Source organism: Nicotiana tomentosiformis, chromosome 4 (genome assembly GCF_000390325.3).
Source record: "Nicotiana tomentosiformis chromosome 4, ASM39032v3, whole genome shotgun sequence".
In the NCBI taxonomy this organism is placed as follows: Eukaryota; Viridiplantae; Streptophyta; class Magnoliopsida; order Solanales; family Solanaceae; genus Nicotiana; species Nicotiana tomentosiformis.
In genome coordinates, this window is record NC_090815.1 from 20413457 (window position 1) to 20441439 (window position 27983).

The window sequence follows — 27983 nt, forward strand, 5'->3', positions numbered from 1 at the left end:
ATGAACATGAGTGGCTAAAAGATTGTTCTAGGGTCATGGGTATACATGAATGTTGACGTTTGAAGTTTAATTTGACGAAGTTTATTTTATCATATTGGGTTGTTTATTTAATTCTGTTTTTAATTATTTTGCTGAGTAGCTAACAGTGAAATACTATCTACGAATCTAGAGTTGAACTCGAAAGTAGGAATTCTAGATTGCATATAGAATTAAATAGAGCAAGTTCTTAAACCCGGCATCGGGGAACGGATTCACAATTAAGATAGACATATACCTAATTGCCTTGCTCGGTTGCAATACAGGAATTGTAAATGCGTTCTTGTTAATCTTAATTCCATAGACATATAGGTATTAAGTTAGCCTGAATAGGCGAGTAAGGACTCGACAGATTCTTATGAGTAATATTAACCCTGTCAATCAACAATCCAGATAAATCAATTAGTTATTTTAAGCTAAGAATGCAACATGATTGTTAGATAACCCGTGACCCTGGAATATTATCTCCTATTGATTGTTATTCAAAACTATTTAAGTGTTGTGGTTGATTTCTAGTATTTCATTACTTGATAGTTTTTAGGTAGTAAATTAGAAAATTATCTATTTTGTAAGAAATCGCTTGAATCGATAAGTTATTTAAGTTTGAATTAGTCAAAAGTGAATCATAAGTCTTCGTGGGAACGATACTCTACTCACTACTCTATTACTTGACGACCACGTATACTTGCGTGAGTGTTTGGTCGCAACAGTCACCTTGCTAATCGATAATAGTTGGTAATTTATATGCATATTCTTCTCTCTCTCTCTCTCTCTCTCTCTCTCTCTCTCTTTGTAATTTAACACTTAAAATTACTTTTTAAAAATTTTGGTTCAATACAAATTTATATTAATAAAAATACTTCTCAAATCATTTAGCTAAACACAAATTGTTATTATCTCAAAGCAATTTTTTACAAAAGCACTTTTGATGAGTAGCACTTCTCAAAATAAGTTAATTTTTGTAGTTTGACCAAATTCATATCATATTAAAAGCACGAAAACCCTTAACGAAATATTAACAAAATTTATATAGGAGAAAGTTGTAATTTAAGTTACCCTCCACTATTTAGGATTTTAAAATCAACTCCCACTAGTGTACAAGGACTAATATTTAGGACCTTCAATGTATAATAAATTTCTTAAATTTAAATTTCTCTTCGTTAGGCAGTATAATAAAACTTTTAGATGTTAGATGTTCAAAATAACCAGACAATATAATTCCTTATTAGATGTGTATTTTCTTTTTAATTTATGTTTAGACTCTAGGAATATTTCCTTTATACCTTTTCTTATTCTGTAAGGAGTTTTACGAAAACTTTTTTTTAAGGAGGTTCAATTTTATTTAGAAAACAATTGACCAAACATAGAATAAAAAGTAATTACACTAATTTCCGCCAATTCCATATCATCGAAGGTACACTTTGTTTAAAATAAATAACTATTATAGAGTAAAAAGTCAATTACAATTATTTATTTACTTAGTTAAATATCATTGACCTTTTTCATATTAAGAGATTTTTTTTCTCTTTAATCTTTATTTTATGTCTCGCATGTATTATTTAATACTAATATTTATGCATTTTTAAGAAACTATATACTCGTTAGAGGGTAGACGCGCGTGCATAAAACTAGTATGTTTTAAATGCTTAAGGGAAAAAAATACTTAATTATCTAAATAAAGTAGTCAACTTATTACAGAAACGTTAATATAGTAATTTTATGGAATAATTAGAAGAGTGTTCCAGAAACGTTAATCTTGTCAATCATTATCTCTAATTCAACGGATAACGTTCGTACTACATCAGCATTCAACAGCTCTTATATAACCTCGTACGCTGGACACTGTAAAAATCCCATAATTCAAGTAAACGAGAAAATAGTGTAGTGAAGTTTGTGCACAAGTAAACTGTAAAAGTGATGGAGATAAGAATAGGGACCAAGTTATTATTACTTGCATTATGCTTACTGATATCCGCCGTGATTGGTGGTAACAGCCACCGTCTTACGGCAGATATGCGGTGGCAAGTTTTGAACCGACGGCAGCAGCAAAAGGAGAAAGAGGATTCAGTTGAAACACGACGCAGTTTGCTCTCCAATGGACTCGGTTTGACTCCTCCTATGGGGTAAATCCTATCGATCTCATCCAATAATATCACTACTAAAAAGTTCCATTACTAAATTCAATTTGATTTTTTATTTTTTATGATTTTCATCTTTAACCATGTCTGCTCATGGGCTATGATGTATGATCTAGTAGCATTATTGTTCTCATTTTAAACAATGTATAGTCGTCGGTGGATCTAGGATTTGAATTTTATGGGTTCTGAATGTCACTGCACCTACTAACCATCGGAGTTATTTGATTCGAAATTAAATATAGTAGATTTGTTAACACAAATATAGGGTCTCAATCAAAGCTACTGGATTCAGCTGAACCCGTAGCTTATGTTGTACATCTGCCCATGTGTATACTCAAAGACAGATTCAAGATTTAAATTTTCAGTTCACCGCTGAATCGGTTACACTTTTGAAATTATGGATCAAAGTTTAATTTTTTTTAGATTTTAGAATTTTTTGCACGTGTCTATGCTCCGTGTTGAACCCGTTAATCATATATACTACGTTTACAGCCAAAGGCGGAGCTAGTTGTTTCGGCCGAACCCAGTAGCTTTGATCCAAACTATGTATTTGTCTTAAGAAATCTATTAAATATTTACAAATTATTAGTTTAGAACTCAATAGCTAAAACAGATATAATACCGAGCCCATTAGCTTCAATTTCTGACTCCGCCTCTATTTGCCTGCCTCTTGCACAAAGTAGTAGTTGGCATGGCAGAGCTCTGCATATATTTACAGAAAATCATAGACTCTATCTTTGTGTTTGTTCTTTGTTGCTCCAATCGATTTGTACACATTATATGTGTGTGTGTTTGAGTGTCAGGTGTTTGTCCTAATTTTCATATCATATTTGATTTTTCTATCTGTTGAAGGAAAGGTCAAACATATTTATCATAATTGAGTTTTCCTTTTCTTAGAAAAAAATTATAAATATCTCATATTTGGCTAGTCCTTTTTCTTGGAGGAAAAGATTTTAGACTTCTATAAATTGAGGATCCTTCCTTCTCATTGAGTAGCATCCACAATGTAGCCATATGGGGTTTGAGAGTCTTGTTTAGGGGGAAAACTTTTCGGGACAAGTGTTAGTGTGTCACTTGTGTTTGTCTTTTCGTGAGGTTGTTCTCTCAATATTTTTGTACTCGCTTTTATATAGTGGATTGCTCATCTTCGTCGTGGACGTAGGTCAATTGACCGAATCACGTTAAATGTTTGTGTCTTGTTTGGTATATTTCTCTTTTGTTATCAGATTTATCGTCGTTCAAGATTTATTTTACTAATTTTCGCATGTCCCGTGATTATTTCGATCCTAATATTGAGTTTATGCTATGTATGTACATATTGTCACAAAAAAGTAGTGGTTGCATGATCCTCTGCACCCTTTTCTGTAAAATCATGGATCTTGACTTTTTCTTGAAATCAGTTGAGCACATTCAATTAATCTCTTTGTCCTTTGGAAATTCTAACTAACAAAAGCAAAATTTTATTTTAGGTGGAGTAGTTGGAATCATTTTGGCTGCAACATTGATGAGAAAGTCATAAGAGAAACTGGTAAGTTTTAAGTACTGCACTAAGTGGTTTCTCTCTTTTTGTTTGCATTACCTAATCAACAAATTCATATTCAGCTATATGTAATGTTGAAATTTCTTTTGGTTGACAGCTGATGCCCTGGTTTCAACTGGTCTTGATAAGCTGGGGTATAAGTATGTCAATATAGGTATGTCCTCAACTAAAGGTGGATCCAAGATTTAAAAGCAGACGAGAAATTTCCTAATATATATATAAATTATGTGACCAGGAGGTCACGGGTTCGAGCCGTGGAAACAGTCTCTTGCAGAAATGCATGGTAATGTTGCGTACAATAGACCTTTGTGGTCCGGTCCTTCCCTGGATCCCGCGCATAGCGGGAGCTTAGTGCACCGAGCTGCCCTTTATTAAACTTTTTTCTAAATTTTCTATATACTTACACAATCCGTGTCCAAAATAGCACCCACTGCTTATATGCTAGATCTGCCTCTGCATTTGATTCTGCTGTCTGCAGCTACTTCCCTTAGTTATTAACATTGCTAAAACCGTGTGTACGAACCTTTTCCTTATAGATGATTGCTGGGCTGAACCTCAACGCGATGATCAGGTACTTTTGTCTTAACTGGAAATTTTTGCTTGACCTTACTGCATTCCTTACTAGTTTCTTTGCTTACGAAATCCAAATTCCAGGGAAATTTTGCACCTAAGAATTCCACATTTCCTTCTGGAATGAAAGCTCTAGCTGACTATGTTCACAGTAAAGGTCTTAAGCTTGGAATCTACTCAGATGCAGGGTAACTTGAACTTGCACATAACATTCATTTTAAAAAGATAACCTATTTGATCGCGAGATTTTATTTTGTTCTGCAGGTATTATACTTGCAGCAAGAAAATGCCTGGTTCACTTGGTCATGAGGAACAAGATGCAAAAACTTTTGCAGCATGGGTAAGTACAAGGTTCTTGATTAATCTTGACAATTAACCATAAAACAATTCGAACATAGTTGTGAATAACGACATCTTCATTCAGGGTATTGATTATTTGAAGTATGATAATTGCAACCATGATGGAACAAAGCCTACTGTGCGGTAAATATTTTGTGTTCTGTTCAACTCGTGAAATCATGTGTGACAGATTCCACTCATGTGTTCTTTTCTTGATGAGGGATCCTTTTCTTGTGTAGATATCCTGTAATGACAAGAGCTCTAATGAACGCTGGACGGCCTATCTTCTTTAGTCTTTGTGAATGGTGACAACTACTTTTTCCCTAATAAGACCTTACACTTATGCTTTCTTCCTGTGTCTCTCATTTTGACATTATTGTAATGACCACATGTGCCTATTTATTTCAAATAGGGGCGACTTGCATCCGGCATTGTGGGGTGGCAAAGTAGGTAATAGCTGGAGAAACACAAACGATATCTCTGATACATGGGAAAGGTAATGGTTAAATAGGTTTTTAAATGGACAGATTTCATGACTTGGTCTAGTATTCATCTTTCCTTCTTCGACAGCATGATATCTAGAGCAGACCAGAATGAAGTTTATGCAGACCTTGCAAGGCCTGGTGGCTGGAATGGTTAGTATTTAGATACTTTTTATTTTGTCTTAAAACTCTATATTCTTATTGTTGAAGTGTGTGACCATCTCATCTAAAAGTTAAGCTGTTAAAGAGAGCAGATAATTACTTAATTATATTATGTCTCAGCATGCTTTCTCTCGTGTGGTTCGATTCTTTTTCATGGACCAAACATGTGGAAATATTCTTTTGCTTTTGAGTGGCCATGAGATTTAAACCTATGACCTTTTGCATACTCCGATACCATGTTGAAGTGTGACCATCACATTTTAAAAGTTTTGTTGTTCAAGCGAACACAATTTTTTTACTTAATTATGTATCCACACTTGCAATTATTTCCAACCAGATCCCGACATGCTTGAGGTGGGAAATGGAGGGATGACAAAGGATGAATACATTGTCCACTTCAGTCTCTGGGCTATTTCAAAGGTAGAGCAACATCTTTCTTAAATGTATATTTCACTTTTTATTAAGGCTATTTGTGCTCCTTGAGGCAAAATGTATGATCCATTCTATGCTAATTATAGGCTCCCCTTATCATTGGTTGTGATGTGAGAAATGTAACAAAGGATACCAAGGAAATACTTGCCAACAAGGAGGTCATTGCTGTAAACCAAGGTACTAAACTGCATAATATGCTAACAACAACTAGTCATTTGTTATAATTTATTCGCGATAACAAAGATAGGAGCTAGATCCTTTCCGTTGTTTTCAAAGGTATTATTAGCAACTCATTCTTTTGCTTTAAACAGATGAATCAGGCGTCCAGGGCAAAAAGGTCAGAATGGAAGGCGATATTGAGGTAAAAAATCTATACATAGTAGAACTTTTTTCCTTGCCGATTTTGCAGATTGCAGACAATAATCTTTTCACATTCTATTACGGCCAGGTATGGGCAGGGCCTTTATCAGGCTATAGAGTAGCTTTAGTGCTTCTCAACCGTGGTCCTCAGAAATATGAAATAACAGCACACTGGGATGACATTGGAATCCCTCCTAACAGCGTCGTAGAGGCAAGAGATCTTTGGGAGGTATGTCTATGTTACAATTCCTAATCTGTCTTTCGAAAGATTTTAGGAAGAATGAGCCCCTAGAGCCGGGGCGGATTTAGGGGGCGGAAGTGGGTACCCGAACCCCTTTGTCGAAAAATTACACGGTATATATAAGGCAAAATCTGTTTTTACCTCTATATATTATATTTTGGATCCCCTTGACACGGTATATATATATAAGGCAAAACACGCCCAAAAGCATAGCTTAGTAGGCAAGGGGGTTCAAAACCTTTGTAAGGTCATTGGTCCAAACAAATTCCAGGAAGAATGATTTTCAGTAAAACAGAAAGTTTTGGACTTTTATAAATTCAACAAGAATTATCACACACTTCCAAGAGGGGATTGCTCTAGTGGTAAGCACCCTCCACTTCCAACCAAGAGGTTGTTAGTTCGAGTCACCCCAAGAGCAAGTTGGGGAGTTCTTGGAGGGAGGGAGCCGAGGGTCTCTTGGAAACAGTCTCTCTACCCCATGGTAGGGGTAAGGTCAGCGTACACACTACCCTCTTCAGACCCCACTAGTGGGATTATACTGGGTTGTTGTTGTTGTTGTTGTAACAAGAATTATCATACACATCAAATCAGACAAGTTCCCTTAAAACTTAGTCAATTATAAAAGCTCCAAGTTCCCTTAAAACTTAGTCAAGTATAATAGCTCCAAGACTTACTATAGATTGACACTTTCTGGATGAACTTTTATATTCGATCAACTATATATATATATAACCAAATACTTTATCTGTATAGATTAGACTTACCAATGTCCGAAGGGCACATATGACATGGATATACAACTTGAACATACTCTTGATTGATATATACCTCCATATAATACTCAGCCAGATCCATAAAATAGTATACATTATACTCAGCCAGATCAATAAAGTAAAAAAAATCTTTACTGTTATTCACTCATTGATTGCTAGCCCTTTTACTCATTATGGAAATAATTTGGCATATTCTTGTTGCAAAATGACATGGATGCAATTTTGAGATGCAGCACAAGACATTGAAGACACGATTTGAAGAGAATTTGACAGCTACAGTGAACTCTCATGCGTGCAAGATGTATGTATTGAAGCCTATTGCTTCATGAGGATTCAGAGAATGGTTGGCACCAGACTTCTTAGTCTCTTTCTCTCAATTTGTTATGCTTAATACAAAAATAAACTAGTCATTTGTCAAATGTAGACCAAGAATTAATTATACATCATTAAAGAGATGGGATGCAAAGTCCTCTCATTATGTTTGAGTTTTCTATGCCTATATATTGCTATCTGATTTTGGTTCTCAACTTCAGTTCCACATCCTATTAATGAATGTATATTTGACCCGAGTCATGTATGTGTACATGATTCTGGAATGCATAAAATATCGTCATATGCAGGAAGACATAAGCCATTAGTTGCAGGGGCGAGCAAAGAGTTGAGATTTATGAGTTCGTCGAACGCAATAGTTTCAGTTCAAATCCTGTATTTGTCTTGAAAAACTCATGTATGTGTACAAATTGATGATTTAGAACCCAATAACATAAAAGGGTTAGAATTTCGAACCTTTAAGTTTCAAATCATAGCTCAGGTTTAGTTGTGTAAGGTAGAGTGCAACCACTACAAACGTAGCTTTGTCAAAGTGATGCGCTAGTAACCTATTTCTCTTTTATATGAAGCCAGTTACCTTTATTCTTTTAGGTACACACAGAGCCAGAGCAAATACTACTTGACATCCTAATGCACATTCAAGGAGGTTAAAATTTTAAGTAATTAAAGATGAATTCCAAACAAGTAACTTTTGATTTAAAAAAATTGAAAAGATGTTTAATGAATTGCGTTACAAAGAAGTGATTTCGGTCTTTTGAGAATTATCCTCATGTGAACGTGCATGTAAACACGAGTATTGTTAGGGACAAGACAAAAACTGATTTCTTCTCCATTTGTTTACGTTTCGATAAACATAGTGACTTTATCCACTGTGCCTAACGGCTCTCTGCCACCACCGGTGACAAGCCAAGCTCCGGCACCGGCGTTAGCCATTCCCGTCAGGTAAGTTCTCGCTCTCTACCCCCCTCCTTTCTCTCTCTCATCCCCCTCTCTCCTTCCTCTACTATCTCCACCATATCCCTTTCTCCACCCGCTTTCCCTCCTACGCCGGCGGCTTGCACAGAGCCGGTGACTGTCATCCCCCCTCTTTTATATCCCCCTCTCTTCCTCTCTCTCTCTCTCTCTTTCCCCCTCCCCCTCTTTTACATCCCCCCTCTTTTACTGTACACACTCGCAACAGTCGTCTCTTCAGAAGTTCCCTGTCCCACAACTTTTCAGCCGGCTCCGGTGAGCAACAGCCATTACGTCCAACTGTCCGGTGACCTTTTCCGGCGATTGTCTTGAAGAAGTGGCAGCAAAGGCGGCAAATATCCAGATTTTTCTGTCGGGAGTTGGTACCTCCTGCCTCACTCTCTCTCTTCGTTGTATGAGTTAAATTGGTGACATTTCGGTCGCATTAGTATAATCATAATATCTGTGTGCATGTAGTTACCGATCGTTTTCTTCTAGATTGGCCTTTTGCCTATTTTTGGGTTAGCGATTTTCCCTAGTCTGATGTAGGTATAGTGGCTGAGGTATGGGATGGTAGAGTAAGGTCATGTCCTCAGGTGGGGTGGGGGGTGGGGCAGGGCACAGGGGGTGGGACGGGAGGCAAGGGGAGTAAGGGGAACAAGCGAGCATCTAGGTTGAGAATTAGGTCATAGAACTTAGGAACACTGACGGGTAAGTCTATAGAGTTAGCAAAGATTCTTCAGAGGAGGAAGGTTAATATAGCTTGTGTCCAGGAGACTAGGTGGGTAGGATCGAGGGCGAGGGATGCGGACGGGTATAAGTTGTGGTACTCTGGAGTCACGAAGGGTAAGAATAGAGTGGGTATTTTGGTGGACAGGGAGCTTCGAGAGTCGGTGGTAGAGGTCAGGCGAATGAGTGATAGATTAATGACTATTAAGCTAGTGGTTGGGGAGTGCACTCTAAATGTAATTAGCACTTACGCACCGCATGCAGGCTTGGATGAGGAGGTCAAAAGGCGCTTTTGGGAAGGGTTGGATGAGGTCGTGCGTAGTATCCCGTTTGCTGAGAGGTTATTTATAGGAGGAGAATTCAATGGTCATATTGGGTCGACTTATGATGGCTATGGCGTGGTGCATGGAGGCTTTGGCTTTAGGGTTAGGAATGGAGGAGGTACTTCGTTGTTGGATTTTGCGGAGGCATTTGAGCTGGTGATTGCAAACTCTAATTTTCCGAAGAGGGAGGAGCATTTAGTTACTTTCCAAAGTACAGTGGCGAGGACCCAGGTTGACTACATCCTCCTAAGAAGGTGTGATAGAGGGTTGTGTAAGAACTGCAAGCTTATACCGGGGGAGACTCTCGCGACGTAGCATAGGCTCTTGGTGATGGACATCTGGATCGTGATTAAGAGAAAGAAGAGATCAGCACGAGGACGGTCGAGGATCAGGTGGGGAGCCTTGACTAAGGATAAAGCTCAGGAATTGGAGAGGAGGTTGTCGACAGTAGGAACCTGGAGGAGTAACGGGGACGCGAGTGCTATGTGGGCGACGACGGCGGACTGTATTAGGGAGGCGGAAAAAGAGGTGTTAGGGGTCTCGAAAGGTTACACTGACAGGCATAAAGGCGATTGGTGGTGGAATGAAGTGGTCCAAGGCAAAGTGGAAAAGAAGAAAGCGGCGTACCTGAGGTTAGTAGGGAGAACTGACGGGGAGGAGAGGAGAACGAACATAGAAAGGTATAAGGTAGCTAGGAGGGAGGCGAAGTTGGCGGTCACGGAGGCTAAGACTGATGTGTTTGCTTGTATGTACGAGGAACTGGGGGACAAAGGCGGGGATAAAAAGCTCTTCCGATTGGCCAAGGCAAGAGAGAGGAAGACTCGGGATCTGGACCAAGTGAGATACATCAGATATGAAGGCGGCAGAGTATTGATAGGGGAGGCACAAATTAAGAGGAGATGGCAGACTTACTTTCATAGACTTATGAATGAAGATGGAGACAGGGATATAGTGCTAGGTGTATTGGGACATTCCATGAGTCACCGAGACTTTGGGTACTGTAGACGCATTAGGGTTGAGGAGGTCGTGGGGGCTATGCATAAGATGAGTAGGGGTAGAGCAACCGGACCAGATGAAATTCCGGTTGAATTTTGGAGGAGCGTGGGTAGAGCAGGTTTGAGTGGCTGACTAGGCTATTCAATATTATTTTTAGGACGAAGAGGATGCCGGATGAGTGGAGGTGGAGAACGATGGTACCGTTGTACAAGAACAAAGGCGATATTCAGAATTCTAACAACTATACGGGTATTAAGTTACTAAGTCATACCATGAAAGTTTGGGAGAGGGTGGTGGAAAAGAGGGTGAGGAGAACTATGTCTGTATCTGATAACCAGTTCGGGTTCATGCCGGGTCGTTCAACTACGGAGGCTATCCACCTTATTAGAAGGTTGGTGGAACATTACAGGGATAGGAAGAAGGATCTGCATATGATGTTTATTGACCTGGAGAAAGCGTATGACAAGGTACCTAGGGAGGTTCTTTGGAGATGCCTGGAGGCGAAAGGTATGTCAGTTGCTTACATTAGGGCGATTAAAGACATGTATGAGGGAGCTAAGGCACGGGTTAGGACGGTGGGAGGTGACTCAGAGCATTTTTCGGCTGTTATGGGGTTGCACCAAGGATCTGCGCTTAGCTCATTTTTATTTGCCCTGGTGATGGACGCACTGACGCACCATATTCAAGGAAGGTGCCATGGTGTATGTTATTCGCTGACTACATAGTTCTGATTGATGAGACGCGAGGCGGCGTTAACTAGAGGCTAGAGATTTGGAGACAGGCCCTTGAGTCTAAAGATTTCAAGTTTAGCAAAACTAAGACAGAATACCTAGAGTGCAAGTTCAGCATCGAGTCGAGGGAAGTGGGTGTGGACGTGATGCTTGAATCACAGGTCATCCCCAAGAGAAGCAGTTTCAAGTACCTTGGGTCGGTTATACAGGGGGATGGGGAGATCGACGAAGATGTTGCGCACCGTATAGGGGTGGGGTGGATGAAGTGGAGGTTAGCATATGGAGTCCTATATGACAAGAAGATGTCACTGAGGCTCAAAGGTAAGTTCTATAGAGTGGTGGTTAGACCAGCCATATTGTATGGGGCAGAGTGTTGGCCGGTTAAGAAACCACATATTCAAAGGATGAAACTAGCAGAAATGAGGATGTTGAGGTGGATGTGCGGGCACACTAGAATGGATAAGATTATGAATGAAGATATTCGGGAGAAGGTGGGCGTGGCCCCGATGGATAACAAGATGCGGGAAGCTAGGCTCAGATGGTTCGGGAACGTGCGGAGGAGAAGTTCAAACTCCCCAGTAAGGAGGTGTGAGCGGTTGGCTTTGACAAGTATAAGAAGAGGTAGAGGGCGGCCCAAGAAGTATTGGGGAGAGGTGATCAGGCAGGACATGGCAAGGCTTCAGATTTCCGAGGACATGGCCTTGATAAGAAAGTGTGGAGGTCTAGCATTATGGTTGTAGGATAGTGGTAGCAGAGCTCTTTGCTACTCTGCACCGGTGAGAGGCTAGTCTAACAGGGTTGTGTCCTAGAGTGCTAGTGGTCATTATTGTGTCCACACTTCTCTTTCACTTTTTATAGTTCCGAGCCTTTCTTTCGTGCTATTGTTATTGTTTTTCATCTATTTTTTAGTACTTTTGATTCTGTTATTATTTTTATGCTTTCTGTGGTTGGTACTGATATATTATTTTTTTCGTCTGCTTGAGCCGAGGGTCTATCGAAAACAGCATCTCTACCCCTTGGGGTAGGGGTAAGGTCTGCGTATACTCTACCACCCCACTTGTGGGATTTTACTGGGTTGTTGTTGTTGTTGTGAACGTACATGTAACAGAAAAGGTAGTTATTATGACAAGAAATTACCCTCATAACAAAAAATAATTTTTATACTATCGGGTTATTATCCTGAGCTGTAACTCCAGAAAATGCAACCTACTGTGCATTCTATATGACCTACCTAACCATAACTCAGTGGAAACGTAAAGTTGACAGTGTGGCATGGTGCAGCTTAGTGGTTAGTAAAGTTGTATATTAAGTAGGGGTGTTCAAATTGAATCGAAAAGTCTCACCAAACCGAAAAGTCAAATCAAACAGATTAAAAAATCCGACTAGGATTGGTTTGATTTGGTTTGGTATTGAGTTAAAAAATCTGAACCAAACCGACATATGAATATATAATTTTTATATATACTTGTAAGACTTTATATTGAATTTTCTTTAAAAAATATAGAAATATTTGAGATCATCTCATGGGATGTAGTATTAATTTTTTAGACAACAAAGAAAATAATTATCATGTGTTACTAAAATAATTCTCCCATAATAATATTTTAATAGATCATATTCATATGTTTGTCAATTTTTAAAATTTTTACTAAGCATATATTCACTTATCAAAACTTTAATTATAACTTTAACAAAGTAAGATTGAAAAATATTCATGTAACAAAAAAAAAAAATGCATAAACGGCCCCTTTAAGTTGTCCCTAACGATCATTTGAACACCTCAACTAAGGCTTTTTTTATTTAAACATGCCACGTGACTAAAAAGTAAAAAGTGTACTCAATAAACACCCACCCTAGTCTTCCCCCGTCGCGTGTAACACATATTCGAATTCGTGCGTGTATAAGTCATCCCAACAGTAATAAATGGATTTTTTTGTGAAATTCCAAAAAAAAACCCTTAATGAACTCCCTAATTTAAATTCCCAAACCCAACCCTAAATATTCATTTCACTTCTCTCACCATCTCCAGTTATCTATCTTCTTCCTTCCTTTGAAGAAAATTATTTTTTCTTTTTTTTATCCCTCTCTACTTCTTCTATTTCAATGGATCCTGTTGTTAATTGCAAATGTAGCCAAATTATTCCTTTAAAACTTTTGTGGTCACCATTTAATCTAGGTAGAAGATTATATAGTTGTAGATTTGGGAAAGTTGCCGATGGTGGATGCGATTTTCTTCGTTGGTACGATGTTGAATTGTTTGAACACTATACCAAAGTCATGTATGGATTATTAAAGAGGGTAAAAAATCATTAAGAAGAAAAGTCAAAGATGATGAAGAAACAAAGGAAATTGATGTGGTTGCTTATAATTATAATTGTGGCTTGGTTTTTGAGGGAATTTTCTATTATTTAGGTATATGGTATATTCATATGGGCATGTAACCCCATTTGTTTTACTGCAATATTATTGTTGATTTATGGCCCATGTTTCCTATTCAATGTACTTCAAATTTACAATATGTATGATGAAGTTTTAAATGATCAAATGTGTTTCAATTTCTGCAAAAAAATTATACTGCCAATATCATAATAGCAACGGTGGATTAATCTAAAAAATTGGACTAACAAAAGCTGAATCATATTACATCCCATACGAAAGTAAGGTTCATACATATGACCAAATGACCAACATAAGTAGGTTCAAATTACTTCACAAAATAAGGTTTATACACGTGACCAACCAAATACAAGAAACTTCTTCCTAAATTTGACTTTGACAAGAGTCAACTGGTGTAGATGAAGTAGAGGTTCCATCTTTCATCTTTTTATTGGAAACTACATCATCTCTTTTCTTTTGAAGCTAATTCCCTGTGACAGCTCTATTCCCTTTCCACTTAAGACCATTTGGTTTAAATCCAAGATCTACATTAGTTTGTGCAGCATTCATCAAGTATGCATTGGCTGAAATAAGTCTTTCACTTGACCTACCAGGCTAGAAAATGCAGCTAGTTAGTATTGAATAATGCAGAAGCTAACAAAAAAATACAATACTTCTCACACTTATATTAAGGATACTAGTTCTTATATGTGTACAAACCAAAACAAACATTTCTGGTCCTTTTCTTTCCAATAGAAGCAACAAGTGATCTGGCAGCAGCAGAAATAGATGCACCAGTTGCAGATCCGGGTAGGTTGAAATTTCCCCTACCAGCTCTTCCACCTCTTCCCCTACCATCTCCTCCAGTCCTCCACCTTTTCCTCTACCAACACTTCCTACAGTTCCTCTACCTTTTCCTGACGGTGTGTTCCTTCTTATTTTTTATGTTGTAGCACACAAGAAAGATGGAGCCATTGAAGTTTGGGTTGTGGTAATTGATGTACCTGCAGGTTGGGTTGTATAACTTGGACTACCAACTTGCGTGCTTGATTTGGTTGTTCTATTTGACCTTCCAGTTTGTGTGCTTGATTGTCCCTAGTATAAAGTGACAAGTCATTAATCAAGTACTATGAAAACTATGAAATCAAATTAAAATAGAAGTCATCAAACTTACCCTTAAACTGCATACTGACTTGTTATGACCAACTTAATGGAAAATAGAACATGATATCTTAGCACCCTTCTTTGGTAGTTTTTTCCACTTCTTTGGTTCATCTTTGTCCTTTCTTCTGAAGTTTTTGGCCTACTAGGCATTGGTTTAACCTCAGGAGGCTCATTGATGGATTGGTAGTCTCATGTCATATTTGCAGACTTCGAATTGGCTGAATATAGTACTGGTAAGCAGCCAGGAAAGTGTCTTTCCTATACCAGCATTCAATATAGTCTTCTGGCTCATTCCCAATCTTATAAAATGCACATATTGCATGTTGACAAGGTATACCTCTTAACTGCCATAATCTGCAGTTGCATTCTCTTTTTTATATATCAACAGTGTGTCTATAGATGCCTTCATGTACTTCAAATCCAGTGTGAGCATTCCAGTGAACTTTCAACTTCCTTCTTATTCTCTTGTTTTCCTCTATAACTAGTCTTGCCATAGATGATATACCAGAAGCCCATGTATCAACAAACTTGATCATATCAACTTGCCTAATTATCATTTTGTGCGTAATTTCTTCAAACATAGTTATCACAGATTTATGCCTAGGACTTAATATCCAGGAATTAAATATTTCGCACATGTTATTTTCTACAATATCACATCTAACCTTCTCATTGAAATATGCCCTACACCAATATTTTTTATCATAGGACAATAAACTTTCACAAATACAATTTCCTAATTCATCCAATTTCTTCTCTTAACTTTACCTTAAAAGGAGTCTTAGCACATCTCCAAAACTGCTTTCTTCTCTCCTTTCTCCTCCATGATTTCAGCCAGTTTGCTCAAATGTGTCTTGCACATATTCTTCTTTCAGCAGCAGGTAGCAAATCAGCAACATCAGATGACAGTCCCTATATTAGAAGACAAAGTAATGAAAGATAATAATAATATTAACTTAACAAAGCAAATAAATAACTTAATAAATGGATTCCAATACCTTTTGCATGTCAGACATGACCGTTAAATCTTCATTATTCCTCAATACCAAGTCTGTTTTGACATAGTTGATGGACTAACTCCACGAATGTGCAGTCTTTTTATCTACCAAAGCCCAAACAATGGAATACATCTGATTATTTCTATTTTTCACAGCATCCACTAATAATTCACCTTTGCAAGCTCCCTTTAGGAAATAACCATCAAAACCTATGATTCTTCTACAACCTGCCATCCATCCCTTCTTCATAGCCTCAAAGCATACATAAAAATATTTAAACAGATGCTTCCCAGGAATTATTTCTGTATCAATTCTCACCCAACATGAACTTCCAGGATTGGTGGATTTAATCATGTCAGCATAGTCCAGCAACCTTGAAAACTCAAGGTTCCAGTCACCCATAAACTGGCTAATAACCTTCATTTTGGCTCTATAAATAAGTGATCTTCCTACATACAAACCCCACTTAAACCTTATAACCTCTTGCAACTCATGTACTGTGATATTTGGAGTTGAGATGATTCTATCTTGGAGCTTTCTTGCAATATACTTGGTTGTGCAAAGCTTGTTCTTGTTCTTTATTGGGTATTTGTGGACAGATATATATCTCTTCACAGTAAAGTTCCCTGAATTATTATCCTTACTAGCAAATATGTGCCACTTGCACTTTTCATGGTTACACTTAACTCTTACTCTATATTGAATAGCATAGTCAGCAATAGATTTTCTAAAATCTTTCTCATTAGGTCTAAGCTTTAAAGATACTTTATATTGAATAGCATAGTCAGCAATAGCTTTTCTAAAATCTTCTACATTATCAAAGATCATGCCTAACTGAAATAGAGGAATTTTAGCATCAAAGTCATACCTAATCTTTTGACTTCGTTTTCTAGAAGGAAGATCGGCATCAGGTTCACCAAGTGGGTCTAACTCTTCATCACTGTCTACACTCCCAACATCTGAGTTTTCCAAGTAATCTTCATCTCCACCTAGCTTTCCAACATATTTATCCTTCTTATTTATCCCTATATCTTTAAACTCATTATCAATTCCAGCCTCACCAAGAATTACCTCTTCTGTAAAAATAGGTTTTCTCCTCTGTTTTCTCTTACTTTGTAATCCAGCATCATTCACATTCTTCTTCAGCCTATTCCTTTTTACTTCCCTGACAACATTCCTCACAGATCTTAACTCATCATCTATCTCACTGTCATCTTCACAAAAAGTTTTATCTTCAGACATATTTGTATATGTTTCATTATTGTTGTCATGTTAACCCTATTTGTTATGCATTTACACCACTACCCTCCGTCATATTTACTCCTATATCCTCAACCATACTTATACCAATACCATCGTTAACATTTATTCCAATACCCCCATCAACAATTATATTAATACCCTCAACAGTATTTACACCAACGCCTTCATCAACATTTACACCAACGCCCTCATCAACATTTACACCAATTCCCTCACCAAACATGTACACTAACCCCCGGACCACCCCTAATTTCCGGATTAGTTGTAGCTTGGTCACTATCACCAACCTGTGAGCAAGGTAAATATCCCACAGGAACCTCATCCTCTGCAATCTCTAAATTATCTATCACATAACTTACGTAGACATCAAAAGTATCCTCATCATTCAAGTCTTTTATCAAATTTATTAGTTGATAGTCATTTTCAATTGGAAAGAATTTTTGAGTTTTAGGGCATTGAACAGAGAACCCACCAACTGAATTGTAGCGCATTTCAGGGGTTACTTTTGTGTAAGACTGAATCTCTGTCAAAAAGAAATGATCTTCACTGTCAAAAGACAACCAATATATTCGTTCGAAAGACAACCAATATCCCGCTCCCCCACATACTTTCCATCAATAAAGTTACCCCCCGAAAGACAACCAATATATTCGTCCATATGACTCGATACTGAAAAAGACAAAAGAAAACCAGTGAATATTCCCTAACCTTTTCACTTTTCTAGGAGAAAAAAATAAATCTAATAGCACCATAACAGTCAAATAGCAATAAAATACAAAATTATATAATCTAAGTATAAAATAACATACCTTTATGCAGTAATCGAAGTCACTACAGCCAACTCCCTTTCTCACAGAAACTTCACTGTCAAAACCCTAGAACAACCTTCAGATGATAAATCGTGAGCCAACAATCAAATTCGAACAAACCACATTTAACCCTACTTGTATATGAAAGGAATGTTGAATTTTGCAACAAAAAAGCCGATTAAACCAAGCTTAATCGAAGAGATGAAGTAGGGTGGCATCAGGTGAGAGAGAGACTTCAGGTGTGGGAATGAGACAGGCGGATTTTTCGATGAAAATAACCCTTGTGTTTGTCGTTTTTAATTAGACGCCTTTTAATTAATTATTTCTTATAGTTTATCCATGTGTCAGCTTTTAATTCGTTCTTATAATATACACCGGAGGTGTGTTACAACAGACTAGGTCAGGTTTTTATTGAGTACACTTTTTAGTCATGTAAAATGTTTAAATGAAAAATGCCTCAGTTGAGGTGTTCAAATGATCGTTATGGACAACTTAAAGGGGCCGTTTACATATTTCACCAACAAAAAAATCTGAAAAACCCGACGAAACCGAACCAATCCCGGTATAATTGGTTTGATTTGATTTTGATAAAATCCGAACCAACCCGGTCCATGTATACCCCTAAATTATCAAGATAGATACAAGAATGTCCAGATACAACACAGTTTAGATACCGTCACATATATATCAATCAACGTTGTCTCAATCTCAAACTAGTTGAGTCGGCTATTGTTTAGACACCCTTCCATAATATACTAACTACCACAATTGTACATGACTTCGCTCAAGAAACCTACAATTACAAAGAGTGATATGTCTTAGGGTTAGATGAGAATAAGTATGACGGATCCTTCTCCGACAAGCACGTTCATTGGCAACAACATTGAGACCACTAGCAGAGTAGAGCAGGTTGTCGTTAACTATCAATGATCAGTGAAAATGTAAAGAATTAGCAGTCAGTGTTCCATCCTGTGCAGGAATGCAATACACTGAACTCTAGCACGGTAAAATACAAAAGCATGCAGTGCAGGTAGCTTCAGATCTACAAAAGTCGCTCTCGAGTTCAGCAACATCATAGTTACTTCCCGAAAATATTGGATCGCTATTCCATGCAATAATGGTAAACTCATGAAACTTCTTGAAGTGCTAGACTTAGTTCCTGAGCAGATTTGGCAATGGATCCTCCTCTTCTAAATGAAAAAAGGTACAGAAATAGAGATATGTTAGCAATGTAACCTTTCCACGGACCACACAAGTTGCTTAAGATGCTTTGACATACCTAGAAAGAGCAGGCAGATGGTTCTTGACTTTTTCAAGCTCAATAAAGCAGAGATTGCAGCGCTCCATCCTTTTGTTGTCAATAAGCAATAAAACAGTTCAAACTACATCTAGAAAGAACATATAAGTATAACAAAACATGTAATAATACCTTTTCTCCGCCTCAATATCAACACCAACTGATGTTGGAGTAGACAACGAAGTATAAATCAATGAACCAAATACTTTAGCAAGTTTGAGCAGCATGGTCAATGAAATATCTTGATGCCTAAAGGAAGTGCACCAAGAAGCAAACATGTCAATCATGGAAGCTTTTGAACAATGTTAGCTGAAGAAAACGAAAATAAAGCTCATTTAGTTCTACCTATCCAACTTGCTCTGAAGCAGCCCCGTGAGAAGTGGTAATAGGCATGTGCAAATCTCTAATGTGATAACGTCATTTTTCTCAGTTAAGAAGCTCACTAAATCAGCAAGCACCTGTATAAGCATCAGTAAATGGTAAACTTATGGTGTTAAAAAGGTAAGTATTGAGATAAAAAGTAGGGCACAAAAGCAATAGACTTACAGCATTATCTGCCATCTTCTCCAGTGCACTTACTGCCCCTTTAATATCATGTCTTTGCCAGTACTGGTACACAACCTACAAAAGGTCAAAATCTATATCTGATTAAGCGGACTCTTGAAGACCAATATAACATGGTAGAGATCAGCTGAATGAATCCATCCCCCATCCATCTGCACGTCTTAGGGAGGGCGATTAGCAAGAGACCCTGTAAATGAGTAGGCTAAACATTGCATGCAGGTCATCATCTCATGATAATGCAAATCGCTTATAAGGGACACATAAATTAGTTACAAGGGACTGAAAAAGCTTTATAATAGCCAGACACAAATCGGAGCATCATATAACCACGAGTTTTCCAAATTGTTACCTGTAATTTAGCCAAACGAGATTGCAGCGAGCCAACAAATTGGTTGTGCTGTTCCATCAAGTCAGCAATGGTATCCTCATCGGCAGCAACAACCACCTCACTTACAGCTGAAAGGGGATCTTCTCTCTTTTCATGTATGATTATTGAATTACGATGAGTTAAATTCTGTGTCAGGAAAGACATAGATTTACTATTTTCACATAGATGACTTTAATCCTATGACATTCATGAAAGAAACAACTAAATCATGAACATTACGTGGAAAACTTTTTCAGGTATTAACAGTTGTATGTCCAGCAATCACGTGTCCCAACGCATTGTCTATGTAGCCATAGAAGTGCATGTTTATCTATGAGGTCTCCACAACTACTATAATACTGAATGAAATTGCAGTTGCTGTCCAATATTCTTCTCTAATAATAAGGAAATTTGTCAGCAGTAGAGCTACCAACCAAAATGATAGAGATCAAACAAAACATAGGAAAAGGAAGTTCCAATGATGAATTTAGTTTTCCTTTTTCCCTCAATGGTGGCATGCTAGCTGCCCCACCGCCCTTGTGATTCCCGTTTGAATTAACATGTCGTGGGTTCTACCTTTTGCTCTTTCGGTTGGATAAATTAGGAATCGGGTTTCTGATAATTGTTGTTAGGTAGGTGATTTTGCAGCCTTGTTGATTTTATTATTTTATCACTGAGAGCTTTCAAGTATTATGTTGGGCCAAACATTATCTTGCCAAGCCTGGCAGAGTTTTGACTCAGCTTGGCTTAAGCGCACTCCTAACTATCAATGGAAACCCAAGTCTCCCCTGTTCCTGCACTATCCTTGTCCATGATTGTGAAAGAGCTAATATAACTAAAAATAATTCCACAAGTTATATGTGGAAGCAAATCACACTCTGAAAATACTGAAATGCTTCCACATCCTTTGTATAATCATCATTAAATTAAGCAACAAATGGTTAATATTAGTAAAAGGGGAAAATCTCAATATGAAAAAACATTTCGAATAATAAAAAAGCAGAACAACTCAGATTAGACTCATACCATATTGGTTGGAACCACATCCGGATCAGGTACCGTCCTGACAATGGAGGAAGCAAGACCCTCATAATTAGGAACGCTGTCTCTCTTTTCCCAGTTTGCAACAGTAGACCGTGTCCTTCCTAATTTCCAAATTCAACGCAGTGAGACGAGCTTAATTGAGAAGCGCACTAATGGCAGTAAAGAATGTTCTACCTCTTAGTTGACCTTGCATGGAATAAGGATTCCTATTTAGAATATTTCCACGGGCTTCATCTGGAACAGATGGTAAGTTTTACCAACATAGTTAGTTCAAATTATTCTAAAGAAAGGGAAAAAGAAAAATACATTTGTTGGTAAACACAAAACTATGAACACATCTTTTAAGAAATTGTACTGAGTAGAAGAAAGTGAAAATTTATGGGAAAGAACTACAGAAATGAATAAAGCGAAGGATTAAACAAAAAAGTCTTTTCCCTTCCATAGAAATTATGGTGATTGTCAGTTGAAATAGTCAGAAAATAAGAATGGTGCAACTTACCAGTTACCACTAAAGAATGGTGCTAAACTTCTAGATCTAATAGCGGGCATGTAAGTAATTGATACTGAATGGGAAACTATACCTAACAAAATTTCAAAAAGAAAAAAACCACAACACACAAAAACATAGCAGATGAAAAAGATCAAGAAAACGCACAATCTTCAATTTGGTGTCCGGAGAGTGATTCTGGTGCTGTATCCATTTCATGTTTTGTGGAAACTAAATTCTTGTCATCATTCACGTTTCTATCAGTTGCCGCATTTCCAAATATCGAGCATTTAACAAAAGGGAAAATGTTCCTATCTGCAGGACTGCTACTTTCAATAGCCTTAGGTACTTCAACTTCAGACTGCACTGCAGCAGTTGGCCTCCCAAGGTTTTCGTTGGGAGTAGGAGACTTCCAATCAGATACTTTTGGCTGCAATCTTTGTGGCATTTCCCTTCCTGCAACTCCTCCTTTCCTGCGTTCGGGTGCTAGCTCCATTCTTTCATTATTTCTTGGGACAAGAACAGGTATTATCTCTGACTTATTGACAATAAAAGCATTTTCTGTTGCCTGGGCTTTTGCTGAATTCCTCTTTACACCAGTTGTATTAGGAACTGCTCTTGAGCTGATTGGAGGTGCTCTTGGACCAGTACTGAGATTTATTTTTTGTGAGGTGTCAGGAGTATCCGTGATAGCTTCATTCAAAAGATAAGTGAGAGTCAAATATATTGTGGTAGCCAAACTTAGATAAAAGAAGATAATCAAAGGCTAGTAGCTCGAAAATAAGTCGCAAACAGGGAATTAAAGAAGCAGAGTAAAAACTTAAGATAAGGTGTCAAGCTAATAATGTTAGGCAAACATATTAAAAAGGAAGAGCAGCATACTAGTAATAGTAGTAGAATCCTTCTGAAGATCCTTGTTGTGTGACAAAGAAAGTCTTTCAAAATACTTGGATTCTTTCACAGGATCAGAATTTGGGGAACTTAATAGTCTCCCGAAACTTGCATCTGTAGCCTCCTCAGCCGGAGTGGATAAATTCGCTCTCAAATTGGATTTCACTACTGAGTGACCATTTAATCGTGTAGTACTATCCATTGTATATGGTTCAAGACACTGCAAAAGACAAACACGACAAAGTTAGACATTACTTCAAAATCTCAGAAGAAGCAAAACATCAAAAACAATTTCAATGGAAAAAGGTAACACTTACTGAAATATCGACAACCCACACTCCAACACAACTTTGATTGTAAGAACATCCAAGAAGTTTTCCTTCATGAATACTAAGATCAGACAATGTAGACCAGCCAACATCTACTGTATCATGATACCTAATTGGTTCCCACGAGAAAACCTACAAAGAAGGACTACTTTCTTTAGGGGCACGAAATGCCACAATGTATTAAAAAGCTGTTTCAAGGAACAGCAAATGCATGCCTACCTTCAAATTCTCATGTAAACCACAAAGAAGGGTTCTTCCATCAGTATTAAAGGCCATGCAACGCACTCCTGTTGTCTAGATTTGAGATAAAAACAGTAATGTTTGTTATACTGAAAATTCGAACAGTTACCAAGACCCGTGAGAAACATTCAGCAGTTATACTGTAATGACAAAAAGAAGATAGAAGAGAAGAACTCAACAAAGATGACTACAAACCTCAGGTCCAGCAGAACCTATGAGTTCAAAAGTTTCAAGGTCCCAAAATTTAACGGTTTTGTCAGCAGAACCTGGTAAGACAAAAACCAGCAACAAATTATAAGGCATCTGACGACTTTGATGATAAGAGATGATGCAGCCCAACTCTCAAGCGACCCTTTTTAATTAATTTGAGCCCTTTCTTCGATCCTCACACACCTACCCCCACCCCGCCCTGAATTTGGTTAGGTTATCAACACTACTAGCCTGCAACTGAAGATGCAGGCTTCCATTACGTGAGCACGTTATAATTTCTCAAAACTTAATATAGCAGTTTTCACGTCTCAGTTCCCCCTCCCTCTTTCTCAACTGCCAATTTAATCACACAAAAAAAAAAAACTGGTAAAACTTAATCTCCAATAATTTGACACTAAAATGTAGATATCACTTTTAAAATGGGCTTCCTGGTATATTTTCAGCAGAACTGCCGCAGGAGAACCTCAAAGCTAAAGAAACTAATCATTAGTTTTAATATTGGGGGAAAGAGTGCTAATGTTCGGATTTCCTTTATTTTGGTTGAAGAAGGAAAACTCAACTATAAGGAAAGAAGAGAGTATTGCTTCATGGGGCAAGCGACGTTTATATGAAAAACATATTGCTAGGTATCATCTCCTCAACGTATATGCACCAAAATGAGACAAAGCATTTCTATATACTTTTTATGTAAATACTTACATAAGAAAACAGATTTCTTATATAAGTAGACAAAGCAGTTCTATAGATAGTACCCCGAGATGGAAATCAACAGATCTGATTCGACAGGAAAGCACTTATACTGGAGATATTAAATACTGGAAGAACGAAAAATATGAAACAAGAATGAGACTAATCACAGTGGATAAACTTATTTGGAGCGTGAAGAATCAGTAGGCAAAACTTATCAAATCTGGTCATAAGTCCAGCTAATGAGTATACTCTTCTCAATTTGTCATTCTTTTTACCTTATCAAAAGAATTGTCATTTCTTTTTCAAAATGTCTGGGTATTTTTCCCTAAGAATATCGGCATGGGAAAAGTTTAGGTAGTCACTAGATTCAAGTTCTACATAGATCATAGCATACATCAGAGAACTCATTTCAAGAATACAACAAAAGTTGCAGGAGGATGTACAAGACCACAAGAAGTATAACCTTCACTTAAACTCCAGATTTCTGGGAAAAGAACAATGTAGCGCTATGTGACTATGTCAAAGCTTTATCTAACCTGTTGCCAGTAAAAATTCATGAGGATGAAAGTCTATGGACCGAATTTGTCCTTCATGACATTTGAAATCATGTAAAAGCTTTCCTGCAGTCAAATCCCATATCTGCCACAACACTAAATCTATTATCAGGATAACCATACTTAAAGAGCTTAAAAGCTGTTACACACCTACTTGATATCAAGCAAACCAATAATGTCCTAGAAAGAGAGGCACGTGGAACAAAGAGACTACTTGAAAGATTAGTTTTTAAACACGAAAAGCGCAACAAAAAAGTCGACAAGGCTCCTGGGGCTTTTTGCAGAAACCAAACTGCGCGCTCTAAAAAATAATAATAATTACTTCATATAAATGAACTTAGTAGTTGCAACATCAGAATTGCACTTAAAATTACTAATTTCGAAAACCAATATACAATAATGTCAGTATTAATCTGAATTCAAATTCAATATGTCAAGATGTAATCTCAGACAAGCCACTTCAATCAAAATATGATCTTTTTTTCTTCAATTGATCTGACAAACATATAAATTTGTATAAATTTATTTCATATTTAATTGCCCAAGTAAACTGTATTAAGAGTTACTCTGATTACAAGTCTTTTGTTTTCTAACAAACAGCCTATAAATCAAGAATTGAAGAACACAAAACAAATTAGAGATCAGATAAGGGAACAAAATAAGAACTTTGATAACAAGAGACTAGAAGAAAGATGCAGGCAGAAAGCCCATAACCGTAGCAAAGAAAAGGAATTGCACACCAGAAGAAGAAGAAAGGATCTTCATGAAGAAAGAAGAAGGGAATAAAGAGCAAATCAAGAGAAGCGGAGAAATAAAAGTAGTAAACAAAGAGTCAATCCAAACTGGAAAAGAAAAGATGATGGCACGAATAGAAGACTGAGTGTCGAACTATCATTTTTATAATCATTTAAAGACAGATTCAAAGAAATTCCTTCTCACTTAAAATGCTATGCACTCCATCGCTGCAAGCGCACAGTTCTTGCAAGTTGCGTCACTTCACCCATATAAACTGATAACCACTCACTTTGCATCGCTGTCACTTTAAGTGACGAAGCGACACTTTTTAGTAACAGTGGTTTTCATCATGATTATAAAAATGTATTAAGTACATCCGTCATTCAATCATCCCATGACCATGTTTAAACTAGCAATGGACTAACCTATAACGAAGTAGATCTAAAACAAGTAGTTTCTGTAAGGTGCAGCAAGTTTGAAGTCCATCACCATAAGTGAATGTTTCATAAGTTGGTGAATGGCAATAATCATCTGTCCTTTTTTCTTTCTCTTTTTGAGTTTTGTGGTTTAGACATCATCCAAAACAGTACTAAGAACACTCTGAAATGGCTCCACCCAACCATAAGAAGGCACTTCAACGTGTTAGTTCGCAAATATATTACTGAACAAGGAAAAAAAATAAAAGGGAGAAGTCTGACCTTTACGGTACTGTCTTCTCCACCAGATACAACCCAGCGGCCATCTGGCGTGAACCTGATGGTGTTGACACCTCTAGTGTGCCCTTTGTATGTGTGAATGCACCCTTTGCGTCTAATATCCCATATCTTTAGATTTGTGTCCAGAGACCCAGATGCAAAGAACTCACCAAAGGGATGGAAGTCCAATGATATACAATTGGATCTATGTCCAGTGAGAGTCCGAACAACTGAGACAGACAGATAGATAAAGAGAGTGAATTTATAAATTTCACAGTAAACAATAAACATTTTCACAAGGAAAAAAGATTATAACAAGCATACTCTTGGCCTCCTCTAAATCCCAAAGCTTGATAGTACCACTTGCTGCTCCTGCAGCTACCAGAACTTCTGAAGAATCAAAGCTAACTGAATCAATTCCGCTTGAATGACCTGACAAACTCTACAGAAGAATACAGATACAAAACCATGTGTAAAAACAAAGGATATCGCCGCTAAAAGTTTGCATCTTAACAAACAAAGAAAATAATAGCGTAAAGGTTAAGCCCCAAACAACAGCCTCAATCATGGAAAATATTTTCCAGAAAGACATTTCTCCCGGTTTCTGAGCCGAGGGCCTCCCGGAAACAGCCTCTCTACCCCTCCGGGGTAGGGGTAATGTCTGCGTACACTCTACTCTCCCCAGACCCCACTAGTGGGATTATTACTGGGTTGTTGTTGTTGTTGTAAAGACATTTTCTCCCGCTCTCCAGTACTCTCTAAAAAGGTCATTTTCCTCTTTTAGTTGCCAGAAAAAGACTTAAACATAACAGATTCAGCTGCTTCAAAGTGTAAATTATATTTTATGATTAAGTATTCACCATTTGTACTCATATAGCTTCCTTTTTGGTTAAAGATAAAACACATTATGATCTCAATGCGAATATATACAGAACAAAGGAATTGAAAGTAGAGCTAAAAGAGAAAAAATACTCCAGGAGGTACTAACCAATACGGCATCAGGCTTGCCAATGGACCAGAGGTTAACTTTGTGATCTTCTCCCCCGGTTACAAGAACCCTGGATGATTTCCTCCCTATCTTTAAGCAATTCACACTTAAAGAATGTGCTACAAATTCCTCTAATTACAAAGCATTGTCAAGGTCTGCAAATTATAGCTTCAGTTCTCAAATATACCATTCATTCCCCCCCCCCCCCCCCACCACCACCACCACCACCACCACCACCCCGTTTCCATAATAACAACAACTAAGCCTCAGTACCAAACAAGTCAGGGTCGACTATACGAATCCTTACTGAACACATTACTCCATTTAAACTCATCCCATGCCAAGATTATGCAAAGAGTTTAAGTTTTATGCACTACTGTGTAAATTTTTCTTTACACCGTCAGGTCACTTAAAAGGTAATTGTAGCTAATTTCAATTAATTAGCACTAACTGGTGACATGTAATAAAGGGTAAGTAATGCTATAACACATTAAATTGCACTCATGATGTAAAAATTTCTACATTATATATACCTTAAAATCTTATGCAAATACTCCCCCTTTTTTACACAATAAACAAAAATCATTAAGAGCCTAATCAAAACTATTTGTCTACCTACTATATCAATCTTCTATATTCATTTAGATCTTTCATTTATTATGAAGAAATTGTGTCCCTATATGATAAATTGCAAGACAAATAACAAAATTAAGAAAATAAAATGAAAATTTAAAACAAAACAAAAAAGGATACGTAGCTTGTAAGCACGTTTAGTGGTTGTCATCGAGAAATCAAAACCAGGCATCAACTTGTTGATTCACAGAGCCAACCGCATTCAATAAACCCCTTTGATTTTCGTCCTTTCAGTTAGAATTTAGAGTCAGTGAAATTCGAAGTGAAATGCATTACGTATATATATTATTGGAGAAATGAGTAGGTTCGGTTGAAAGCTTACAATGCATAAAAGCTGTGAATTTGAGGATTATTCTATGGAGGATAAATTGAAAATTAAAATGGCTTAGAAATTTTAACAATGGCGAAATGCAGAATGAGAAAAAGAAAATTTGAGAAGGTGAAGGAGAAGAAGGAGAAATGGCGCTTTCGAGAAGACAAAGTTAATAAATTAATTTGTAATGTTTTATTTAATCA

At 37.4% G+C, this 27983-nt stretch overlaps 5 protein-coding genes across 8 annotated transcripts; 4 read left to right on the forward strand and 1 right to left on the reverse strand.

The window, feature by feature from the left end:
- The first annotated feature begins 1799 nt into the window (after positions 1-1799).
- Positions 1800-7600, forward strand: LOC104113796 (alpha-galactosidase 1-like). The gene is made up of 15 exons (XM_009624087.4): positions 1800-2159; positions 3644-3702; positions 3812-3868; positions 4251-4285; positions 4369-4472; positions 4549-4624; positions 4709-4767; positions 4863-4928; positions 5036-5119; positions 5194-5258; positions 5605-5687; positions 5786-5876; positions 6011-6060; positions 6148-6288; positions 7307-7600. Exons 1-15 carry the CDS (start codon positions 1954-1956, stop codon positions 7400-7402), a joined length of 1272 nt encoding a protein of 423 aa, XP_009622382.1. The 5' UTR covers positions 1800-1953; the 3' UTR covers positions 7403-7600.
- Positions 7601-9280: 1680 nt separating this feature from the next.
- On the forward strand, positions 9281-9721 carry LOC104113798 (uncharacterized). Its single transcript, XM_009624089.1, has one exon. The coding sequence runs from the start codon at positions 9281-9283 to the stop codon at positions 9719-9721; it is 441 nt and encodes a 146-aa protein (XP_009622384.1).
- A 15-nt stretch (positions 9722-9736) lies between these two features.
- On the forward strand, positions 9737-10534 carry LOC117280914 (uncharacterized). Its single transcript, XM_070200537.1, has one exon. The coding sequence runs from the start codon at positions 9737-9739 to the stop codon at positions 10532-10534; it is 798 nt and encodes a 265-aa protein (XP_070056638.1).
- Positions 10535-11279: 745 nt separating this feature from the next.
- Positions 11280-11873, forward strand: LOC138909344 (uncharacterized). The gene has a single exon (XM_070200538.1). The coding sequence runs from the start codon at positions 11280-11282 to the stop codon at positions 11871-11873; it is 594 nt and encodes a 197-aa protein (XP_070056639.1).
- A 6519-nt stretch (positions 11874-18392) lies between these two features.
- LOC104113795 (katanin p80 WD40 repeat-containing subunit B1 homolog KTN80.4-like) lies at positions 18393-27954 on the reverse strand. 4 transcript variants are annotated; one of them, XM_009624084.4, is made up of 19 exons: positions 27790-27950; positions 27588-27694; positions 26835-26965; positions 26171-26288; positions 25850-26076; positions 24399-24501; positions 23158-23228; positions 22942-23016; positions 22711-22854; positions 22385-22613; positions 21671-22195; positions 21190-21249; positions 20998-21116; positions 19954-20118; positions 19587-19661; positions 19386-19498; positions 19173-19289; positions 19023-19091; positions 18393-18933 (listed from the first exon to the last, which is right to left on the reverse strand). In XM_009624084.4, exons 2-19 carry the CDS (start codon positions 27637-27639, stop codon positions 18870-18872), a joined length of 2457 nt encoding a protein of 818 aa, XP_009622379.1. In that variant the 5' UTR covers positions 27640-27694; positions 27790-27950; the 3' UTR covers positions 18393-18869. The 4 variants fall into 4 exon arrangements, with proteins under 4 accessions (XP_009622379.1, XP_009622381.1, XP_009622380.1 ...); XM_009624086.4 differs by having other exon boundaries at positions 19954-20079; positions 27588-27953; XM_009624085.4 differs by having other exon boundaries at positions 18393-18930; positions 27588-27952.
- Between the last annotated feature and the right edge of the window lie 29 nt (positions 27955-27983).

Excerpts from the sequence above, each read along its gene's own strand:
- LOC104113796 (XM_009624087.4), top strand. The coding sequence starts at position 1,954 with ATGGAGATAAGAATAGGGACCAAGTTATTATTACTTGCATTATGCTTA. Across the intron at positions 3,703-3,811 it reads GAAAGTCATAAGAGAAACTG|CTGATGCCCTGGTTTCAACT; the intron begins GTAAGTTTTAAG and ends TTTGGTTGACAG. Across the intron at positions 4,473-4,548 it reads GGAATCTACTCAGATGCAGG|GTATTATACTTGCAGCAAGA; the intron begins GTAACTTGAACT and ends TTTGTTCTGCAG.
- LOC104113798 (XM_009624089.1), top strand. The coding sequence starts at position 9,281 with ATGACTATTAAGCTAGTGGTTGGGGAGTGCACTCTAAATGTAATTAGC.
- LOC117280914 (XM_070200537.1), top strand. The coding sequence starts at position 9,737 with ATGGACATCTGGATCGTGATTAAGAGAAAGAAGAGATCAGCACGAGGA.
- LOC138909344 (XM_070200538.1), top strand. The coding sequence starts at position 11,280 with ATGCTTGAATCACAGGTCATCCCCAAGAGAAGCAGTTTCAAGTACCTT.
- LOC104113795 (XM_009624084.4), bottom strand. The coding sequence starts at position 27,639 with ATGCCTGGTTTTGATTTCTCGATGACAACCACTAAACGTGCTTACAAG. Across the intron at positions 26,077-26,170 it reads GGATTTAGAGGAGGCCAAGA|TTGTTCGGACTCTCACTGGA; the intron begins GTATGCTTGTTA and ends TGTCTGTCTCAG. Across the intron at positions 23,017-23,157 it reads TAGGTTCTGCTGGACCTGAG|ACAACAGGAGTGCGTTGCAT; the intron begins GTTTGTAGTCAT and ends TCTCAAATCTAG.